The 23698-nt window shown below is 35.4% G+C and overlaps 2 protein-coding genes across 3 annotated transcripts in view; one reads left to right on the top strand and one right to left on the bottom strand.

The window, feature by feature from the left end:
* The first annotated feature begins 14958 nt into the window (after nucleotides 1–14958).
* On the top strand, nucleotides 14959–19852 carry LOC139862471 (protein NLP7-like). The gene is made up of 6 exons (XM_071851084.1): nucleotides 14959–15471; nucleotides 16257–16828; nucleotides 17169–17216; nucleotides 17319–18174; nucleotides 18633–18989; nucleotides 19075–19852. The coding sequence occupies exons 1-6, from the start codon at nucleotides 15156–15158 to the stop codon at nucleotides 19590–19592; spliced, it is 2667 nt and encodes an 888-aa protein (XP_071707185.1). The 5' UTR covers nucleotides 14959–15155; the 3' UTR covers nucleotides 19593–19852.
* Nucleotides 19853–22637: 2785 nt separating this feature from the next.
* The window catches only part of LOC139862456 (uncharacterized), a 44453-nt gene continuing 43392 nt past the window's right edge, over nucleotides 22638–23698 (bottom strand). For both annotated transcript variants that reach the window (XM_071851065.1, XM_071851072.1), the window contains exons 5-6: nucleotides 23594–23632; nucleotides 22638–23092 (exon numbers count right to left, since the gene is read on the bottom strand). In XM_071851065.1, the coding sequence (XP_071707166.1) occupies nucleotides 22900–23092; nucleotides 23594–23632 (232 nt within the window). In that variant the 3' untranslated portion in view covers nucleotides 22638–22899. The remainder of the gene's footprint in view (nucleotides 23093–23593; nucleotides 23633–23698) is intronic.

The following is a 23698-nucleotide window of genomic DNA, read 5'->3' as shown; positions in this document are numbered from 1 at the left end:
GGAACTGAATAACACCTTTCCATGGAGAAACCTTAAGCATCACCATGTTACCTTCTTGAAATTCGATCGTTCGTGTACCTTTATCGGCATAATATTTTTGTCTATCTTGCGCCGCCTTAAGTCGAGCCCGAATCATCTCAATTTTACTATTCGTCTCTAGGACTAAATCGGTACTCCCGGTCTCTCGTTGTCCCACTTCACCCCAACAAATAGGAGTTCGACACCTACGCCCATAAAGCATCTCATAAGGTGGCATTCCAATACTAGTGTGGTAACTATTATTGTATGAGAATTCCACCAATGGTAAGTGCTCATCCCAACTACCGCCGAAATCAATAACACACGCCCTTAACATATCCTTCAACGTTTGGTTCGTACGCTCGGTTTGACCGTCCGTTTGAGGATGATACGTCGTGCTCATTTTCAATTGAGTACCCATATCTTCATGAAACTTATTCCAAAATCGAGATGTGAAACGAGTATCTCGATCCGAAATAATAGATATAAGAACCCCATGTCGAGCGACTACTTCCTTGATAAACAATTTAGCCAAGGTCTCCGACGATATCGCTTCCCGAATGGGAAGAAACAAAGCACTTTTTGTCAATCGGTCAACTATCACCCAAATTGAATCGAATTGGGTTCTCGCCGTCTTTGGTAACTTTGTGATAAAATCCATGGTAATGTGCTCCCATTTTCACTTCGAGATTTCTAACGGTTGTAACTTACCATACGGCTTTTGGTGTTCGGATTTAACTTGCAAACACGTGACGCATTGCTCAACATACTTAACACATCACGTTTCATGCCCGGCCACCAATACTCCTTCCTTAAATCAAGATACATTTTTGTTGCACCCGGATGAATGGAATACTTTGACTTATGTGCTTCATCAAGTAGAACTCGTCGATAATCCCCCATCTTAGGCACCCACACTCTTCCTTGAAAAGACAACAAACCACGTGAACCCATAGTAATGAATTTCGATTGCCCCACAATTCGTTCCGCATGCTTGTTGTGAACGTAAGCTTCAATTTGAATCACACCAAGTTTTTCAAGAAAATCGTTAGTAATAATCATACGTAATAATCCCAATCGTAACGCCGGGTGGTGACTCTTTCTACTTAACGCATCCGCGACCACATTCGCCTTGCTCGGATGATAAAGTATTTCACAATTATAATCTTTTACCACATCCATCCACCTACGTTGACGATAATTCAAATATCTTTGATCAAAAAATGTTTCAAACTCTTGTGATCCGAATAAATCGTACACTTGACACCATACAAGTAATGACGCCAAATTTTTAACGCATGAACAACCGCCGCCAACTCAAGATCATGAGTCGGATATCTCGTTTCGTGTTCCTTTAATTGTCCAGAGGCGTAAGCGATGACTTTACCTCTTTGCATTAGAACACACCTGAGCCCATTTAGGGAGGCATCACAATACACCGTCATGTCTTCCACACCTTCCGGCAACACTAACACCGGAGCTTGACACAATTTCTCTTTTAGCAATTGAAAAGCAATTTCTTGCTCGTTTTTCCACATAAATATCGCGTTCTTCCTATTCAATTTCGTCAAAGAAGAAGCGATCTTAGAAAAGTCTTGGATAAACCGACGATAATAACCGGCCAATCTGAGAAAACTTCGGATTTCCGTAGGCGTAGTCGGTCATCCCCAACCCTTTACCGTCTCAATCTTCCCCGGATCTACTTGAATACCATTTTCGTTCACGATATGGCCAAGGAATTGAACTTCCCTTAGCCAAAATTCACATTTGGAGAATTTAGCATACAACTTCTCCTTTCGTAACGTCTTCAACACACTCCGTAAATGATATTCATGTTCCTTCATACTCTTCGAATAGACAAGTATGTCGTTAATGAACACAATTACCGACTTGTCCAACATAGGTTGGCACACTCGGTTCATAAGGTCCATGAATGCCGCCGGTGCATTCGTAAGACCAAAAGGCATAACTACGAATTCAAAATGCCCGTAACGCGTTCGAAAAGCCATTTTCTCAATATCTTCCTCACGGACCCGCATTTGGTGATAGCCGAACCGTAGGTCGATTTTAGAGAAATACGTTGCACCTTGGAGTTGGTCAAATAAATCGTCAATCCGAGGCAATGGATAACGATTCTTGATCGTCACTTTGTTCAACTCCCGATAATCGATGCACATCCGCATACTACCATCCTTCTTCTTCACGAATAAAACCGGAGCGCCCCATGGCGAAGCACTCGGTCGGATAAAACCCTTTTCAAGTAGCACTTGGGTTTGATTTAACAATTCTTGCATTTCCGTCGGCGCTAAACAATAAGGAGTTTTAGCAATGGGAGTAGCTCCCGGAACCAACTCAATGCGAAATTCAACTTGTCTTTCCGCCGGAACACCCGGTAACTCATCCGGAAAAACGTCTTCAAACTCATTTACCACCGAAATTTCACGAATGGATGGTGGCTCATCTCGAGTATCAACAACATGGGCAAGAAAAGCCATGCCACCACTAACATGGAAACGACGTGCCCGTGCAAAAGTGCATATCGGCACAAGTCTTCTCCGTTTATCACCGTAAATAATTAACTCTCCCCCACTTGGGGTCTTCACACGAATAAATTTTTCATGGCATGAAATATCGGCTCTATTATGATCGAGCCAATCCATACCAACAACGATGTCAAAATCACCCAAAGTCATCGGGATGATATCAATTTTAAAGTTTTCGGCACCAAACACAACATCACAATTTTTACACACATCAACCACTAGCACCGTTTTGCCGTCCGCTATTTCGACTTCTACCGGACGACTTAACTTAGATAACGGTCTATTAAGTTTAGGCACAAATTTTGAAGACACAAACGACAAATTTTCACCGCTATCAAATAGAATTCTTTCCGGATTAGAGTTAACCATAAAATTACCTGAGACAACTTCGTTAGATTGCTTGGCTTCATCATTCGTCATCAAATAGTTGCGACCCCTAGCCGTACCCGCCGCCTTCTCTAGACGCTTAACATTATCGTTTCGCAAATCGGGACACTCCGGCTTCTTATGCCCTTCTTTACCGCAATTAAAACAAGTGAGCTTGTTTCTGGAAGATGGTTTCGGACAATCACGAGCCATATGACCCGCTTGCCCACAATTGTAGCACGTAAAATAAAAACCCCCGGAAGCGCCCTTCTTCACGCTATTGACACTTTCGGCACCCTTCTTGCTCTTGTTCTTCTTGTTTGAAAAGTTAGAATGACTAGAACCTTCAAACTTTCTTTTAGAAAAAGTGAAATCACTTCTCCTTGGAACCTCCGGCTCAAAACCCCGAGCCAATTCAAACAACTCTTCAAAAGACTTAGCCGTTCCCCGACTAATCTTACCCTTATACTCATCATTCATGGTGCGGTAGAAATCTTTCATTAGCTTGTGATCGTCACCAATATATTTCGGGCAAAAACGAGTCTTTGCCAAGAAGGTAGACTTGAGAGTAACCAAGTCCATTGAACCTTGTTGCAAATTGTACAACTCGTCCTGGATTTTATCAAGATCGGAATAAGTTCGGTATTCTTTGAAAAATTCCTTCTTAAACTCTTCCCACGTCAAACTCATACATTGCTCCTCACCATATAAGTTGATTTTATCATCCCACCACAACTTAGCTTCTTCTCGCAACATACTAGAACCATACCTTGCCTTCTTCTCAGGAGGACATTCCGCGGTACGGAAAGCTCCCTCGATATCGGAAATCCAACATGTACTTTTTAACGGATCTCGTACCCCATTAAACATCGGGGGTTGAGCATCCTTGAAATTTTGTAATGGAAGTCCCGCCTTCCATTCCCACCGTTACCGTCACCCCCTTCACCACGAGGATGAATGTTTTTAGCTTCAAATGCCTCCTCGATCGCGGCATTCATTCGCTCATTTATCATTTCGGTTACTTGCCCATCAACCGACTATTGGAAAACCTTTCGAACATCGTCAAGAAAATCCTTTTGTAGCCTTTTAAATATGGCCTCAACCTTGGCCGTAAGCTCAACGTCCTCACTCGTACTTCCGTCATTGGTGTCGTGTCCATTTCTCATCTTCATTCTATAAAACGAAGTAAATCAAACAACGAAACGAAAGGACTTAACACATATGTATATACATATACACCACACTACCCCATTTTGCTCAACAATCGTCGTACATCGCTTGTTTGACACGATTCGAACCCGTAACAATGGTAGCTAATCATTGTTACGCGATCACGTCGCATTAATTCGCTAGTACAACGCCTATCTCGCTTTATGATTGGTAAGACAACACAAAACAGTTAGTGCAAGGTTAATTCACATAAACTTAAGCACTAATCAACTCCTGGTCCGACCCGTCTCCTACAAGTCCCACATGAAGCGCATACACAAATAAGTCTACGTCTAGGCACCTATCTCAAGTGGCCTAAATCCCTTAGACCATGCTCTGATACCACTTGAAACAACCCAACCCGTATTCCATACGATAATTTTTTTTTTTAATAATTCACATTTACGCGCCAGTAAAATATGTAAACCATTTCACAAGTTCCATTTAAACGTACCACGATTTAAATGTTTACAAGGCACGAAGGCCATTAATTAAGTTTAATACAAGTTCGACCCACTACAAATGATAGTTTATAATCCAAACGACACTTCGAGCATGGTTTGGGACTAAACTATCCAAAACGTTAGGCCAACTTCCAAAAGCTAACAAATCCAAAAGCGTCCCCTAACAAATAAAGCGGGATCTCTAATCCAACCGAATGCCCTTACCCTTGTCCATGCCGGAGTCTATAAAAAGATAAACAACGAGAGGGTAAGCTAAAGCTTAGTGAATGCAATAATTATACACATACACATATAATATACCTACTTGCAAACACTCAAATACACATACCGAAAACATGCTAGCAACACAATTAGCTTATCATCCATACGAGGCTACCAATCTCCAATACCACAAGCTAGCATAACAATCGCATAAATATATATATAACTCGAACATTATAATAAGCTTTCGCTTACAACACGATAACCATGGTTAACCAATCGTACAAGGGAATGGTGCCCGCGAAAGACCATCGGAGTTCACAACATCCATTAGTGTACTTAACTCCTCGTATCACTAACCCCCGGGTGGCATCTTAACACCTCGATACTTCACCCCGAGTGGCATCTTAACACCTCGATGCTTCACCCATCAATTTCTTAGAGTGGCATCTTAACACCTCGATGCTTTACTCCGAGTGGCGTCTTAACACCTCGACACTTCACTCGTCACATGAAATGTGGTGTCTTAGCACCTCGACACTTCACATCTCACGCTACAACAAATAAATACATTATATACCTACGCATATAATTATTCCACTCACTTTAACGATTCGGTGACGGTTTTATACTTCCGCAAGCTTCAAAGCAAAGTACCTAATATAATAAGTACTTCAATCAACACAATATCTAGTTGGACTAAATACCAACAATTCACATATGTGCATTTAATGACTTAATGCATTAAATGCCCCATTTTTACCAAAACCGCCCTCAAGGGTCAAGACTCAACTTCAATCACTAAAGCTAGTGAATTAAAGTCTACTAACACAAACTTGGGTATTTCATACCCATTTCCCCCAATTAGGTCAACTAGTACTCATTTGACTCATTTTAAATACTTAGACTCACAATCGAGTCAAACTTACCCATTAACACTTCTTTCATCAATTTAAAGGTGTATTAGTGACTAATAACACCATTTAACACTTACAACCCCAAATCATAAGACCAAACCCTAGATTATGGCTATTTAGGGTTTCCTGTTATCACCTAACCCAAATCCACCCATATTACCCCCAAATGGGTCTTACAAGTTCCAAATGAACCAAACCCTAGCATAAACTAATTAAAATCAAAACATGGAGTTAGGACTTACCAACACTATCCTCTTGTAGCTAAGAACAAGGAGAACAACTTTAATTCTTGCTCCAAGGTTTGATTCACAAATCTCCACTCTCAAATCTCACTTGAAATCAAATGAGTTTTTAAGTTTTGAGAGAAATTAGAGAAAGAAAATGAAAAAGAAATGAATAAATGAGGATAAGTGGCTGAGACTTAAAGTCTCCATCAGATCTATACGCGAAAATACGATTTTGCCCTTGAACCATTTATTTTAAAAACAAAATCCGGAACCAGTTCACCCAGTGGGTCGCGGCGCGGCCCCAATTGTCGCGGCGCGGTGTTTAACGTATTTTACGAGCTTTCTTAAATATTTCCTGACTCAGATTCTAGTTATTTGTCGCAGCGCGGCCTTCTTCTCCGCGGCGCGACATATAAAGGAAAACTCGACCCTTCTGAACAGGCCTCCTGACTTTGTTTCGAGTTAAATGTCGCGGCGCGACAAAGGCTTCCGCGGCGCGGCAATTGCCTTCAACTGATCCATTCGACAACTTTACACAACTTAACGATTTATTCTACTTGTACACCTTGTTTACGCTTCCTAAGCACGTCTAAACTTCATCTTTTAGTCCCACAAAACTTAACATCAACAAAGACCCATGCTTTTACTTATACATGCATATATTCTAAACACACACACACACACACACACACACACACATATATATATATATATATATATATATATATATATATATATATATATATATATACATACATATTTGTATATATATATACATATTTGTATATATATATATATATATATATATATATATATATATATATTTACACAATAACTAGCACTTAGGTCTTTTAATCACATAAACGCACAAGTTATAAGCGTACTAGTAAATAAGTTTGTACCTTTAAATATGTACGGGAAAAACGGGATGTTACATGCTCGTAGCGTCATTTTCTATTTATCTTGAGAATATGGGCCTAATCTGCATTTGAAAATTTTTCGGAAAATTCTCCACAAAATTTTGCCCTATCTTGAGAATATGGGCCTAAACACATGTCGGATCGTTGAACTCTTCTTCGACAAATGGTGTTGAAGAAGGTGAATTTTTTCCGGATTTTACGCAGGTAGTGGCGTCCGATGATGGCCTCAAAACGGAGGAAGCTCAATGGTCGAGAGACTCTGATGCATTTTTTAACTGTGTGAATTCCAAGGTCGACTTTGCTGCTCCCCAAGTCAAAGATGGCACGCGTGAAAAATTTGTTGTATCTTCGAGGGAAACTCCATATGGTCAGGCCTCTTCATTAAATGGGCTAGTAGATTCCGAGGATGCAGTAAATGATATCATAAATGATGCACGTGATATAGGAGATGAAGTCAAAAAAGATGTTAATGAAGATGCTATGTGTGAAAAAGAGTTTGGCTTTCAAGAGAAAACAAATGATGGTGGTGAGTGTCTCGAGAATTCTAAAAATATATCTAGTTTCAAATAATCTTATATGGATTGTTTAAATCCAGTTAAATATGATGGATAATTGAGCCCAAATGCAAATGGTGATGGGCCTATGGTGAAAGATGGGTCTGAGGTAGATACTTGTTCTTATGATAGTGAGCTTTTAAATGATAAAAAACTCAATCACTTTGAGACTAATGTAAACTCATCTTTTGTCTCAAATGCTAGCCTTCTTAGCCCAAATGTTTCAAATGATGAGCATGAGATAGGTTTTAGGCCTGAGTTGGATATTGGGAGCGGTGTTTATACATCTTTTAATATTGTGGATAATTCGGTAAAAAGTACAAAAAGTTCAACATCTAACTCGGTATCTCGTTTTCGTTGTAAAAAGAGAAAATCTCGACCGTTAATTAAAAGTCATTTCCTTAAATATATTTGGGGAAGAACAAAGTTGCAGAATACTAGACGTCGGGATAAACATCGGTGGCATGAAAGGTATTTTATCGATGATATGATGAAAAATTCGGAGGAGGGCGATGATGAAGTTGATTGTTGCTCGTGCTGCTCATCATCGGGTTCGGAAACGTAGATTTCATTGTTTAGTTGTGGTGTTTTAATGTTCGGGATTGTTTATGTTTTGAAATTTTCGTGTATGGTTATTCGTTTTGGGTCTTTCGTAGCTTGGTTAGGGGCTTGATGGCTTCTTAGATTGTTTGTCATGTTAGTTAGGTTTGATCATGTTTTTGGTTGTTTGTGCGTTTGCGCGTGGTCGCGTGTGTTGACTAGCTTCTAGCAAGTTTTGTTTTATTTTTTATAATATACTTGCCTTTCAAAAAAAAAAAAAAATTACCCATGAAAAGGAGATGTCGGTATAAGTGTATGTATATATTTACCCACAAATTACCCACGTATAATTACCCACGATCACATTTTTGTGTGTAATTCTTGTAACACATACATTTTTCCATGATATTACCCATATCTTTACCCATGAGATAATAATTTGTGAGTATTCCATGTGAGATGTTTTAAACACGTTGGTTTTGCCACAATTTTAACTCGAAAAAAAAAAGTATGGATAATTTTGTGGGTAAATGCGTGAGAAATTTGAGGGTAATTTTGATTGAAAACATGAAACTCAAGTCATGGGTAACTCATGGGTAATTTGTGGCTATACACCCACGAATTAGTAGTCGAGGGTAAAATTCGTGGGTATTTGACATTTTTCTTGTAGTGTATGATCAAAGTGTACAGTAATCAACATTTTTTCATAGTGATATATAGAGTAATATGATAATATGATATGAATTAGCTTATAATAATTATATTAAATATTAAATGTCATAAAATCCCATCAAAAAAGTTTAAGCTTGGTAATAAGAATAATACAAGGACGGATCTATTATAAAAGTAGTGGTAGCACAGACAACAAGTGAAATACGCGATAAGATTTAATAGGTGTTCAAATGTTATTCAAAAAAATTGCTAGCTAAAATCGTATATATCATCATCATCTTTAATGGGTGTCCAAAAGTTATTCAAAAAAATTAATTTAATGGTTATGCATATTAACATGTAAATAAGATTATATTTTAATTACTTGTACTAAACATAAATCAATACACATACAATGCAATCAAATGATAATATACTCCGTAGTACTTACATATGGATTTATTAATAATTGCAAATACGGTTATACTTTCCATAATAAAAAAAGTCATACCTCCACAATGTTGGTACATGTGGACTATGATTCCTATTCTTATTCTTTTTTAATTAAAAATGATAATGATAATAGTTGGCATATTACATTGCATGGTATTGTAAGTGGTGAAAGTGTACACATTACCTTTAGACCATTTGTATCAATGGTAAGTGACGCCTGTCACTTGCCTAAGTGGATCAAAGAAACGCCAAAAAATGGTGTATCAGGCTGTCACTTTCAGCCGTGTTTTTGGCGTTTGGTCGATAGTAACGGGGCAACAAACACCCGTTTCTTGTTTTTTAATATTTTTTATTATTTTAAAAATATTATTTTTACCCCCTTTTAATACTTAACCCAATTATATTTTAACATATCACCACAATACTCCTAACTAACATCAAAAAGTAACACCACCACTACTCCGCCTAAACAAGTAACACGTCCTAGTCATCCAAAAAGTGCAAAAAGGCAAGTGACACCAAAAGAAACGTCACTCACCGTTACGAATGGTCTTATAGGGCCACAAAACATATGTGGTTTGATCTTGTGTGGTTACAACTACGTACACTTCTAATAAATAAGATAAGAGAACCAATGTCGAGTTTATCATCACTCGATATGTCTATTAAAATTTATATGGTCCCAACATATAGTACATACATACCAACGTAATATAAAACTAAAATAAATAGACTTGTATTATATTTTACTTAGATTATTTTTTATCAACTGTCCCATTTGAATATATGCCGACAATCTATTTATGTCGACTAAAATAAATCAACATTGTAGTCAAAAAATATTTTTTAGTTGAGGTCATATTATAATTAAATACACTAAGGCAGTCTTGAGTCTTGATTAACTGTCACATTTATAAAGCCAAATTTGAGTGGTTTTAGAGTCTAAAAAGTTAATTAGTATAGTGGCTATAGGCAATCTTGACTAACCATGTAATTACGAAATTTCTATATTAATTATCACATTTGTATGTGTTTATGTAAAAGGTAATTACCAAAAGCTCATATAAATATATGAATGTGTATGTATAAACATAATACTCCGTAATACACATATGAATGAGGACAAATGATAATAAGTGTAGGATGTTTGAAAGTGGGGGTTGCTAGTTTCTTCACTACCAAGGCAGGTAATGACTCGTGAGGGTGAAATCCATTTCAGAAAATCATAAAGAAAAAAAAAATAAGGAATTGTACGTTTTCTTGTAATGTAAACTTCGATGTTATAAGAGCACTGAGAGTGGTAACCGAGGTTAGCTGGCATGTCAGGCGTGACTTGGTGAGTCAGAAAAAGTGTCGAGTGGTGACCTATGTCACTGGGGCATGTCAGTGTTTATTTTTATTATTTTTTAATGATTTTAAATATAACATAAATTAATAAAAATAACTTTCATTAAAAATAAAAAAAATTACATTTCCTAAGAAAATAAAAAAACAAACGATTCTTAAAAATTAAAAAAAAAAACATTACGGTTCCTAAAAAAAGAAAAACATTACCAACCTAAAATTAAAAATTTAAACATTACAAGTCCTAAAAATAAAAAAAACAAACCGAAATTTCCTAAAAATTGACTCGTCTGATCGAGCCTTTCACGGGGTTTTAGGACTATTGTATCCCTCATCACTCTCGTTGTGCGGGTAGTGAGGATGTGGGAGGCGGATGAATTTTCAGGACCATATGTGGGTACAATACAAATCGATAGGCTCGTCGTTGAGTTTTGCTTTCCCGACAAGTTCTTCTCATTCTTGTTCAGTCGTGAGAAACTCAAAGGTTTGAGTTTCTGGAACGATGTACATAAAATCCGAGGCCTCGAAGTCGACATACTCTCGTAAGTAGTCGAACAAACGCCCTGTGTCCCACCCATTAACGTCGAGGGACTTGAACGGAGTACATTGCGGGTTGGAATACGATTTTCAATCCTCGCTGAGCTCTCCACTGTGGTAAACATTCAATGAAACAATGAAAGAATTCATATTTTTTTAAGTAAAAATCTATGTTTAAATTGAGAAAGGTGAATAATGTGTGTTTTTTATATTGAGAAAGGGTTGTATATGTATAGATAAAAGGGGGGGGGGGGGGGGGGGGGGGAAAAACATTCGAGCAGTTGAACCCTCCCATGCGACTGACCTACATGCGACGGGTAAAGGTGACGGGGTGGGGCAGTGGGCCGACTAGCGACGCAATGCCCGACGAGGTAAGTGACCTCTCCCACTCCTGGTGCTCTAAATGCACACAAGTCGAAGTCTCAAAAGGACTATACACGTTATATTCAATATATATATATATATATATATATATATATATATATATACATATATATATAAAAGATAAGATAAGAGTCTAAAATATATTCGTTTCGAAATTAGTGTGCTTTAATTTATTTTTATTAAATTTGAGATATCTTTGATAAAAAATGAATTAATTATCAATCATCAATCAGTCAATTAATTTTATCATTATATTAAGATAAAATCAATATAAATTTCTTAAAAAAAATTATCGAGAATATTCAAAATATAGTAAATTGAGAGTTTAATGATACAATATTAAATAGTCAATAGTAGTTAATTTTAAAAAGTGAACAATTATTTTTAAATATATATAAATGGTTTAGATGTGGGTTCGAGTGGAATTGGATAAACGTGGCTTAAATGTGGGTTCGGTACGATGCCCGATATGCGAGAATGGATTAGAGTCTACTGAACACGCACTAATCACATGCAACTTTGCAATGGAAGTATGCGAGAGGATATATAATTGGTGGCGACTTGGTACTGTTTCTAACGTAAGGTTGTCCGAATGCTTTCGCGGGAACGGGAATAATTTGTCACCTAACGGTCGTTTAATTTGACAAGCGGTTAAATGGGTAACATGATACATGATTTGGAGAAATAGATATCTAAAGGTTTTCAATAATAAAGCGTCAACGGTTCCGGGTCTAGTCAACGAGATTCAACTAAAGACATACGAGCGGATTTCCAACCGCAAGCACGTGTTCAAATTAGAATGGCACGATTGGCTCTTAAATCCTAACGTGTATAAGTCGATGGGTCAAAATAGAGATGGCATAGGCTAATGGGTGATGATATGTACACAACCACTTTTTACACATACACAACCAAATATACTTTATAGTGTTGTACAGTACAATACTGTAAAGCGTGTTTGGTTGTGTATGTATAAAAAGTGGTTGTGTACATATCACTTCCCTAGGCGAATAGCCAAGAGCTTCATTTCATTCGAGTTTGTATATTTTTTCATGTTTCATGTATAGTTTTTTTTTTTTTTTTTTTGCTTCGTGTTTAGGTTCGAATTCTTCTACAACGTACTCTTCATCAGTTGCCTTGCTCCTCGCAAGGTTATGATCATGTAATTTTCGTGGTGGTTATTTCGTGGTGGTTATTTCGTGGCGGTTAATAAAATTGTTTGGCTTTTCAATATATATATATATATATATATATATATATATATATATATATATATATATATATATATATATATATATATAGATATATATATATATATATATAGATATATGATAAGATAACATTTTTATTGGATGCAGGAATTATTAAGTTTTGGATTTTATCTATATATAACTCTTATATACAATATTAAACTTAATTATCACTAATATTAATTGTGATGAGCCTGTCACTTGTAGATAATTTCAAGTCCGAGGTTAATTTGGTAAATCGCCTTAAAAAAATTCTTTTTCATTATTATTTTTACAATTTTTTTCACTTTCTTTTCATTCCTTTATCTTTTAAACGTTCGATTAACCGACCATTAACTGACCAAAATGACCCCGCGGAGAAGTACGAGTCTTTTATGCTCGTTATTTAATAGCAAGCCATTGAAAGTTTCATAGTGGTTGACAATTAGTCACGAAGATTTATAGTTTTTTGAAGGCAGATATGGAGATATGGTCTTAATCATAGCCTTAACTATTATGTATAGATAAAATTTGTTAATAAACCTTAAGTTTTATACATATTTTTATTTTATTTTTTGCATAGCGAAATGAAGAATTACCCTAGCAAGACGCTAAGGAAGAGCACAAACAATTACAACGGTTTCAAAAGTCAAAAATCTCAACGTTGCTTCTATTACTAAGTCAATTAAAAAGAAAAGTTCTTAATGGAATAAAAAACACACTCCTCCTTCGTAGATTGATTGCCAAATAGAATGCTATTACAGTACCTCCATATATGCAGAAAAAAGAGAAGCAACTATGACGAGCAATCTCTTTTTAGTCTTCGAATTAGCATGCCATGACCCAAACCACTCGAACCAATCGGCCCAACAAGCAATACACGCTTTTTTAATTTCTGTTTTGAATATACATACATAATACATAAAATCTTTCATATATGCATTAAAAAGCTATAATACATGTATCAAACATTTTTAAAGTTCAGGTCTTACGCTCGGGGAACTTGATTACCCGATATTTTACCTTTTATAGAGGAGCCAATGTGCTCGTTCATTAGAGGGTTTTCTCGCTTAAAAAAAAACATTTTTAAAGTTTAATAGACAAAATTGAACCAATAAAACATTACGTAAATACATACATATATAAAAAGTATACTTTATGACGTTTACTACTATATCAAGTTAATTAATTTATTGTTTAATTTTCTTGAGTATTGATGCCTTAGAAGTGATATATTCCTTTCTATTTAGAAAGAAATAAATACGATTTTAGTACATAGCATCTAAATTGACTCTGATACTTTATTCTTACTTTGAAAACGCTTTCATTTGACAAGTTGCCTCACGAACCACAAAAATTCGATGACAAAAAGCTACAAATCTTTATTCTGCAAATCGATTCAAGATCCAACTTAAGAAAAAGGTGATATAGATTCTTTTATCCAAGCATCCACCAATGAGAATATGATATACATAAAACTCCCAATCGATGTCTACTACACGAGTGTGTTTAACTTTAATTACTTTGTCTTGTTTAGGCAAATATTACAGAGACTTTCATCATGTTTATCTCTATCTCATATCTATATAGAGTTTAGTGTTTTTTTAATTAAAATATTAAGGACCTTAAAAATTAAAATAAGTTGGTCGATATAAAATATATTAAGTTACGCATAAAACTTAACATAGAGGGTGTGTTTTGATGAAACTAGCTGGAGCTGGAGCTTATAGCTGGAGCTGGAGCTTGTGGGCTAGAGCTGGAGCTGTAGCTTATTTTTAAAGCTGGTAGCTGGAGCTTATTATTTTTTATAAGTGTTTGGTAAACTAGCAGGAGCTTATTTTTCAGTTCATAAGCTCTACTTTTTTTCATAAGCTACTACAAGTAGCTTATTTTTTCAGAGCTTATTATTTTCATAAGATATACTTTTTATGTCTATCAAACAAAGCTTATGACATGGAGCTTATTAAAATAATAAGCTCAAGCTCCAATAAGCTCCCATAAGCTCCAAGAAGCTTGTATGCCAAACACACTCAGAATGTCATAAGGTATAGTGATTGACATCTTAACACAAAAGAAGTCTTATTACAACAAAAACTTTCGAGGACAATTTAATTATGCCGTATATATTTGACTAAAACAATATCACTCTTTTAGAATAATCTGAAAACTTAACATAAGAACATTAAAAATATAATTAGTACAAATAATTATAGAATCATCATTCATCATAATAACTATAATTTTCTTACCAGCACAATAACATAATACAAGCAAATCCCATAAATCATCATGTCCAAATAAAACGTATATAATTTAATTAATGTGGACCCAACAAATGTGGGGGAAGTGGATGACGCCTTTCTATATTTTCCTGCAACCATTTTTGTTTCACAAAAAAAAAAATCATATATTCTTGTTTGCACCATTTTATTGCAATTTGTAACTCCAAAAACTACAACTAGTAGTAGTATTAGATTCTTCCACATATTATTGGAATCACCACCCACCATACAAATTACATACCCTCCTTCATATTTATCAATCAATATCTATATCTGTATCTATGCAAACATATACGCCGGAAATATTATATTTTTAATGCCGGAAACAGAGGAAAATAACCGGTCAAACAGTTATATTACAAAAGGGTCGCCGGAATTAGCACCGGTGATGATGACTATGGATCTAGACCTTGATGGGTCTTGGACTTTTGATCAGATATTTTCATCTGAACCTTCTTTTATTTTATCAGCTACGGAGCAATCTTTTTCTCCTTTATGGGCTTTTTCTGATGATAATAATAATAATATCAATATCAATCTTAATAACAATATTGAAGTTAACGATGGTTATGAAAAACCCGCCGGAAATGTCACGTTGAATTCTTCTGGAGTTGGTCAACGGCCTCTTTCAGGTTAGTTAGCTTGTGCGTGTGAGTATTTTTGTTTTTAACTTTTATTAAGTAGTTAGGGAGTACTATTTTTTTAAGTATGGGTTTAGCTTGAATTAGATTCAGTTTATGTATTAATGACTAAAGGTGATTTTGACTATTCAAGTACCAAAACAAGGTAATGGTAAGTCTGCTTGAAAACAGTCAGTCAAATAGGTAATCTGTCCCAAGAATTTACTTTGGATCCAAGATAAGTTCAAGTCAAGTTTGACTAAACCTTCTATTTTAAAAATTACTCCGTAAATGATAGAGAGTAATAAACGAGGGTAAATTAAGGAGTTTAATGATATTTAGTAGTTATTTTTATTTTTACAATTGTCCAAACCACACGTACGTGGTTTGGGTTTTTGTAGTTGTATTTTACAAGTGTATAATGACATCAAGTTGAATAGTCTTTTTGGAACGGAAAGAGTAGTAATTAAGTTGGTCTAAAGATAATATTTTTGTGTAGGATAATGTTTAAATGGAATATGATATCATGTTTGGGATTAAACCTTGTTACATATAGAAAATCATTAAGATCACACCTTAATGTTTTTTCATATAGAAAAAAGGAAGCATAGGTATATTTTTTGAGAATATGGTCACAATTTTGGTATGGGTTGGTTAGAGATAGTGAAAAATAATACAATAAAATGAATGTAAACTTAGCCTGAACTTTAAATGTTGTTGAACCATTTATATGTGAAGTGTCCTATTCTTATGAGATTAAATGTGACCATTTTAATAAATGTTGTCTTTCAAACTAGATGCTGATAACCCCGATCAAGTAACCAAAAAACCAAATGATGCAAGAAGACGGTTACCGATGCCAATTTTGGGGATGAATCCATCAGAACTTCAAGATACAACGTGCGTAATCAAGGAAAGAATGACAATGGCACTTCGTTACTTCATAGAATTGGGCGAAAAACATGTTCTTGCTCAAATCTGGGCACCTGTCAAAAACAAGGGTCGTAACATGCTAACCACATCTGGTCAACCCTTTGTTCTTGACCCAAACTGCACGGGACTTCATCAATATAGGATGGCTTCTTTAATGTATTCATTCTCTCTTGATGACGAAACTGACAGAGTTTTAGGGCTTCCGGGTCGGGTTTTCAGGCATAAGCTTCCAGAATGGACTCCAAACGTGCAGTATTATTCAGATAAAGAATATCAACGGCTTAATCACGCTTTAAATTACAACGTTCGTGGAAGTTTAGCTTTGCCTGTGTTTGAACCTTCTGGGCAGACGTGTGTTGGCGTGGTTGAGTTAATTTTGACTTCACAGAAAATAAATTATGCTCCTGAGGTTGATAAAGTCTGCAAAGCACTTGAGGTTAGTTGTCCATTAGAGGTGCTAAAATGGGCGGGTTGGAATTCAATACTCCCTCCGTACCAAAATTACTTTCCACTTTGACTTTTCAACTATTTCTTGTTCAACTTTGACTTTAAATATTTTTGTTTGTATTATATAAAATTTGATGAAAGTTACACCAATGAAAAAACATTTCAAAACCGTATCCATTCATATAATTTTCATCAAATTCTATATAGCATAAATAAAAATATATGAAGTCAACATTTAACAAAAACACTTTGAAAAGTCAAACGGGACTATTATTTTGAGACAGAGAGGTATTATTATTCAGAAATATGTAGCTTCAGTTTTGTTGCAGGCGGTAAATTTGAAAAGTTCAAACATATTGGATTCCCCGAATACGCAGGCAAGCAGTAAGCTTTATAGTTTTTTTTTTGTTTTTTGATTTTTTTATTTTTTTTTATTTTCAATTTTCTCAATATGTACCTAGTTTTTTTTTGTAACCCAGATATGTAATGAAAGTCGACAAAACGCACTAGCCGAGATCCTGGAGGTATTAGCTGCGGTTTGCGAGACACATAACTTCCCGTTGGCTCAAACGTGGGTCCCGTGCAGGCACCGAAGTGTACTAGCCTATGGTGGTGGGTTTAAAAAAAGTTGCAGCAGTTTTGATGGAAGTTGTATGGGACAAATATGTATGTCAACAACCGATGTAGCGTTTTATGTTGTTGATGCTCGTATGTGGGGATTTCGTGAGGCTTGTGCCGAACATCACTTGCAAAAAGGACAAGGGGTAGCGGGACGAGCGTTTGCAACACGTAGTTCGTGTTTTTGTGAGAATATTACACATTTTGGAAAAACGGAGTACCCGTTAGTTCATTATGCGCGGTTGTTTGGGTTGGTTGGATCGTTTGCAATTTGTTTGAGGAGTGGTTACACTGGTGATGATGATTATATTCTGGAGTTTTTTCTTCCTCCTAATATGGTTAATTGTGATGATCAACAAAAAATGTTGGGCTCGTTGTTAAGTTCGATGAAGCAACATTTTCGTAGTCTTAAAATTGCTTCGGGTGAAGAAATAAGAGAGGATGGTAAATTTGTAGAAATTATTAAGGCGTCTTTAAATGGTGATGTTATAGATTCGGGTATGGAGTCCATTCAACTACCCGAATCTAGAATATCAAACGGACGCCCGTTAATTGTGGGACCTAGTGCGTTAAATGGAACTTGTTTGAAACCGGAGAAAGTTGAAACGGTCAAGAAATCGGAGAGAAAACGAGGGAAAGCGGAGAAGTCGATTAGCTTGGAGGTTCTTCAGCAGCATTTTGCAGGAAGTCTTAAAGATGCAGCAAAGAATCTTGGTGGTATGTTTATACATTTTTTTTGTTAAATTATAGCAATATATATGTGTTTACAAATAATGAGTTTGACCAAAATAGTTGAGCGTGCGTTTGATTGCCTCTAATTGAATGGTTTCAATGTTGAATCGTACAACATTCAGTGGGTTTGTGAGTAACATCTGAAATGATGCTGAATTGTTTAGAGTTCTCTCTTAATCGTTCTAACACATCAATTTCCTTCAATAACCTCCTTATATTATATCTAGAATACTTATCAAACAATAATATTTTTTCATTAATCATTTTAAAAGGTTAATATATTATTTTACATAATAATTAATCTGACAGGTTATTGCCATTCAGAATAAGAACCTTTGAATCATTCAAATTTTGATTTGAATCATTCAGCACTTAATCATTATGTTTTATCATACAAACCCTCATTTGTTGGAGTAATGTTAAAGTTATTGTTGCTATTGCAGTTTGCCCAACTACAATGAAACGAATATGTAGACAGCACGGGATCTCAAGGTGGCCTTCTCGTAAAATCAACAAGGTTAACCGCTCGCTTACAAAGCTAAAACGAGTGATTGAATCGGTACAAGGTGCAGAAGGCTCATTCAATATTCCTTCTTTAGCAACCACCTCACGTCCTGTTGGTGTTGATACAGCAACTTGGCAAACGGCTCCAAATGGTTCACCTACTAATCAACTAGGTTCACCTGGGTCCAAACCATTTGTCTCTTTAAGTCCAAAGAACAATCAAGGACAAGTTAATCAAACGTCTGAAAGTAGAGAAGCGAGCACGGGTAGCCCCAATTCTCACCGGTCTAGCCAAGGTAACATTTTCGTTAAAAATTTAATTCTTGTTTAACTACATTTAATCTATTCAATTTAATAATCAACGACTTGTCTAAATAGCAGAAAGTCAACCATTAGAAGTCAAAGCACCGAATTTTGCTGCTGAGTTTTGTGTACCTGATTCTCTTGCAATTACACGAACCGAAGAACCCTTTAGAGGAATGTTAGTTGAAGATGCTGGAAGCTCACATGATCTAACAGATCTTTGTCTTGTCGCCGAGCCACTTGAAAGTGTACAAGAAGTTATGCCAAAGGTACAATCTTTCACAGCGAGAACGGATATAAAGGCAATAACGATAAAAGCAAGTTACAAAGAAGACATAATTAGGTTTCGAGTAGCTGCAAATTCGGGTATAGTGACGTTGAAAGAAGAAGTTGCAAAGAGGCTGAAGTTGGATGTGGGTACATTTGAAATGAAGTATCTTGATGATGATCATGAATTGGTTTTAATAGTTTGTGATGCAGATTTGCAAGAATGTGTTGAATTGTCGATATCATCAGGGTGTAACATAATCAGGCTTTTAGTTCATGATTTGTCGACTAATCTTGGGAGTTCATGTGAGAGTTCAGATGAACTATAGGTTTTTTTTTTTTTTTTTTTTTTTTTTTTTTTTTGAGATTGAAGTAGCAAAGAGTGTTTGAGCTAATATGGTAGTTTTGGAATGTTGGTGTTAGCATTTTCTGGTTAGATTGTAGATTTATTTATGGGGTCATAGCAATATGACCATGTTTTAGGGACGAATGTTCCCATATTCTTTGTTGTATTGATAGTACTTAATTAATGTCCATGACTGTTAATTGTATAATACAAGCTTGTATCTTGATTTATTTTCTGTAGGAAATTAATTACATTTGTGTTAAAAACGGGTCGTAATTTGATAATTCATGATTGTTTCTTGAATCGTGTGAAACACTTTTCTAATAAATGTATCGACTCTTACAAACATTGAGTTGCACGAAATCTTATTTGAGATAAGACAAGTAATCAATTTGATTGTAGGCAATCACATATCAAATTATAGTAATAGTGTCAATGTGATTTTTTTTGTACGTGTTGTTGTGAAAGCATTCTGTGTTTTCCTAGAAATAAAATATTGTAATTCGGTTGAAAACGAAAGGGCAACCATTCGTCTTGGCAGGGAATATATGTTGACGAAAATTCACACCTTTTAATGGGCAAAATCATTTGAAAGCAACTTTTAATTAAACATGTATAGTATTATACCATTTGGATCGAAGCGTTGCCCCGTCTAATCGCAAGGGGGTGCTGCCTCCTTGACCCCCACAAACGGGACAACGAATTCTTGTGGGTATTATACCATTCACTTAATCCTTTTGTTTTCCCTGGTGGAGATATAAGTTAGAGATTTGTTCTCTAACAAGGTGGCAGTGGCGAGTCTAAAGCTTGTAGTGTGGGGTCCTATGACCCCACTATTTTTAAAAAAATTTATACAATTTACTCTTCAAATTATACAGGACGCCACTAAATTTAATAATAGGACCCCATATATTTTTAAAGTCTATCGTTTTTTCGAGGTAAACAACCACTAAAGTACCCTTCAAATGTAATTAGCTTTGAAAAATTTTCATGGGACCCCATTGGGTTTTAATCCTGGATTCGCCACTGCAAGGTGGTGATGAGAAGTAGCGTAAGAAATACACACAAGTTCATATATATGTTTGTAAGCATTATAGTCTCCAAATTTGGACCAAACGATTCTGGTTACACAAGGATTGGTTATAGTTATGACAACATTTTCAGGCATTTGTTCAATTCCGGCACCACTACTACTACTATTTTGATTGTTGTACCCGGGAAAATAGACATATAAACAATGAATTTGTTTTATGGAAACCGTTTGTTCTTATTCATTTTGTTTATTCTGTTTGTAATTGTATGATATTAGAATTAGAATTTACAACTATAAGAAAAAAATTTACTCCTCGTCCCTGAACTTTACATCAACTTTGACTCCTCGTCCTTTTTCTTTTTTTTGTGCATCCCTCGTCCCTAATGTATCCCAATTATACATCCCTCGTCCTCCCGTCTAGTTTCCGTCTATTTCAGCCGTTTGTTCAGTCATGTGCAAACCATGTGAGGGTACTTTAGTCCTTTTATTTTATTTATTTTCTTTATTATTTAACTTATATTTTCATCATCATCCTCATCATCTCAGGTTAATCATCCACAAATTAAAAACTCTAATTTTATACTTCTACAAAATCAGAAATCAAATTATAAATGTATATATAAATTTATAAATGATCAGCTCGTCATCATAATAAAAAAATCACCTAATTGTAATCAAAAATCAAAACCAAACTTTGAGCTAGATCACCAGATTCATCGTCGTCATCATTTTATTTCATCAAAAATATCAAAATTTGATTTCCCCATTAGAACATGAAATTGAAGCTAGATCTAGTATCCTAATCACCACACGAATCTGAAACAATCCTCGAAACGTATTTACAGTCCCTGAAATTGCCGGAAAGTGAATATTTTGGCCGGAAAGTGGTTCCGGTGATGTTGGTTCTGAAGATGGTGGTTACGGTGATGGTGGTTCTGAAGATGGTGGTTACAGTGATGGTGGTTCTGACGATGGTGGTTCAGGTGATGTTGAAAACGACAAGCTTGAATTGGTTCTGGTGATGTTGAAAACACATTGACGATGGTGGTATACTTTTAATTTACTGTATATAACATCTACATCTATGCACTCTATTTATTCTGTATTTGAATACTCCGTATATCTTTTTCTTTTTTATAACTTTTTTTTCATCTATTAGATATAAACGCGATGTACAACAACCTTTGCCTCAACTATGAAGGAAAAGTGAGGAATTATTATTTATTTATTTTTCTTTTCACTTTTTCGTTCCAGACACAAATTTAATATTATCATTTAAAATTTTCATGTTCATTGATTAAAGTTTGAAGCTTGATTTTGCAGGTGAAACTGTCATGCGAGCACAAAGGTGTTCTTCCAAAAGTTTTGCTTCAAGTGAGGCAAGTTTGTATCTCATGAATCTCATTATTTTTTTATTTTTTTATTTTTTGGAAGAAATGTGTATGACAGATTTGCAAAAAGGAATGGTGATGTTATTTTTATTGAATTAAGAAATTATGGTTTATGTTTTGAATTGAATGAGGGAGAAGTCAATGGAAGAAAAAAAAAAGGTAAATAGAAGAAAATGATACAATGACTAAAATACCCTCACATGTTCTACACGTGATGGAGTTAACGGTCAATATTGACAGAAACTAGACGTGAGGACGAGGGATGTATAATTGTGATACATTAGAGACGAGGGATGCACAAAAAAAAGAAAAAGGACGAGGAGTCAAAGTTGATGTAAAGTTCAGGGACGAGGAATGAAATTTTGTCCAACTATAATGAAACTTTATTCGGGTAAGATACTAATTTCCTACACTTTCAAAGCTTTTATTCACCATCTCCAACTTCCCTCGTGTATTTTGGATATCAACATAAATGCATTGTATGACATTCATTTGGTCATGAGTTTTGTACTTGTATTATACACACCACTTAACTTTCTCCTCACAAAGTTTGGTCGTTGCCGCCCTCAAATGACGTTCTTTAAGAAAAGAGTATCAAGACGTAAAAGAGATCGAGCTTGAATATTAGATGTTTGATTTTTATACACAAAAGCGTACCAAATAAGTCATTTTTTATATGGACGTGAAGAAGTTGGCCAGGTACATACTGCTCAATATTATCCAAAATCAATATATTATCTTCAACTATACATATTGGTATACTAATAAGGCTACATACGTATCATGAGCTTGAACGACTTGTCTCGGTAGTCATGATTAGTCAAATATACTAGAAGCAACTGGTTTACTTCTTCTGTCCCAAACCATCATTCATGTTCTTCAACATCTCCTCGAGCTCCCTCTTCTGCTGACACATATATCGATTCGATGCTCTTTCTCAACTCATCACGAGCCTTATCAAGCTCGCTCAAATAGCGAAGAATATAGGGATCACTAACGTCGATATATTGTCCACTCTCAATTAATTCTTTTTCTTCTTTATAATAGTGGGCACTACAACTACAATACAACAAAACAACAAAACCCAATACCACATAAGTAGTGTATGGGGAGGTGAGATGTAGACAATCCTTCCTCTATCCGAGAATAAAGACAAGTCATTTCTTCACCCAGAGTGAAACACTCTCAAAAGTAGAGAAAGTCATCCCTCTCTCTATTCGACGGATAAAGAGATTGCTTCCGAGAGGACCTCTGGCCTTTAAGTAGGAAAAAGTTTAAAAAGAAATAAAAATAATAAAATAAAAATAATTAGACGCCATGAAAATGGTAGAATCAAATTTCCATGGGTTTTAACTCCTGCCTGAAATTTAATTTAGGCTCTAAGAGTCAGTCAAGTCGCCAATAAATCGACGATTGTTGTCGACTCAATAGAGTCGTATCACTACAATGAAATCCATAAACAAAAAAGTAAGTATGATCGGAAATATATAAGAAAAAAGTTGAAATATACAAAATTGGAAACATAATAAAAACTGATAGATAAATAGAAAGATTACTCACGGTCTGTTTATAAGAAAATGCAGTTTTAGCCATAGTAATCTACAATGTACCAATGTGAAAGGATAACACAGTTAGGCAAGCAGGGTTTAAATAAATAATGTAATA

This window comes from Rutidosis leptorrhynchoides, chromosome 1 (genome assembly GCF_046630445.1).
Source record: "Rutidosis leptorrhynchoides isolate AG116_Rl617_1_P2 chromosome 1, CSIRO_AGI_Rlap_v1, whole genome shotgun sequence".
Lineage (NCBI taxonomy): Eukaryota > Viridiplantae > Streptophyta > Magnoliopsida > Asterales > Asteraceae > Rutidosis > Rutidosis leptorrhynchoides.
The sequence above is the reverse complement of the archived record's forward strand: the minus strand, read 5'-3'. Positions and strand labels throughout refer to the sequence as shown.

Excerpts from the sequence above, each read along its gene's own strand:
- LOC139862471 (XM_071851084.1), top strand. The coding sequence starts at position 15,156 with ATGCCGGAAACAGAGGAAAATAACCGGTCAAACAGTTATATTACAAAA. Across the intron at positions 18,175-18,632 it reads TGCAGCAAAGAATCTTGGTG|TTTGCCCAACTACAATGAAA; the intron begins GTATGTTTATAC and ends TTGCTATTGCAG. Across the intron at positions 18,990-19,074 it reads TTCTCACCGGTCTAGCCAAG|AAAGTCAACCATTAGAAGTC; the intron begins GTAACATTTTCG and ends TCTAAATAGCAG.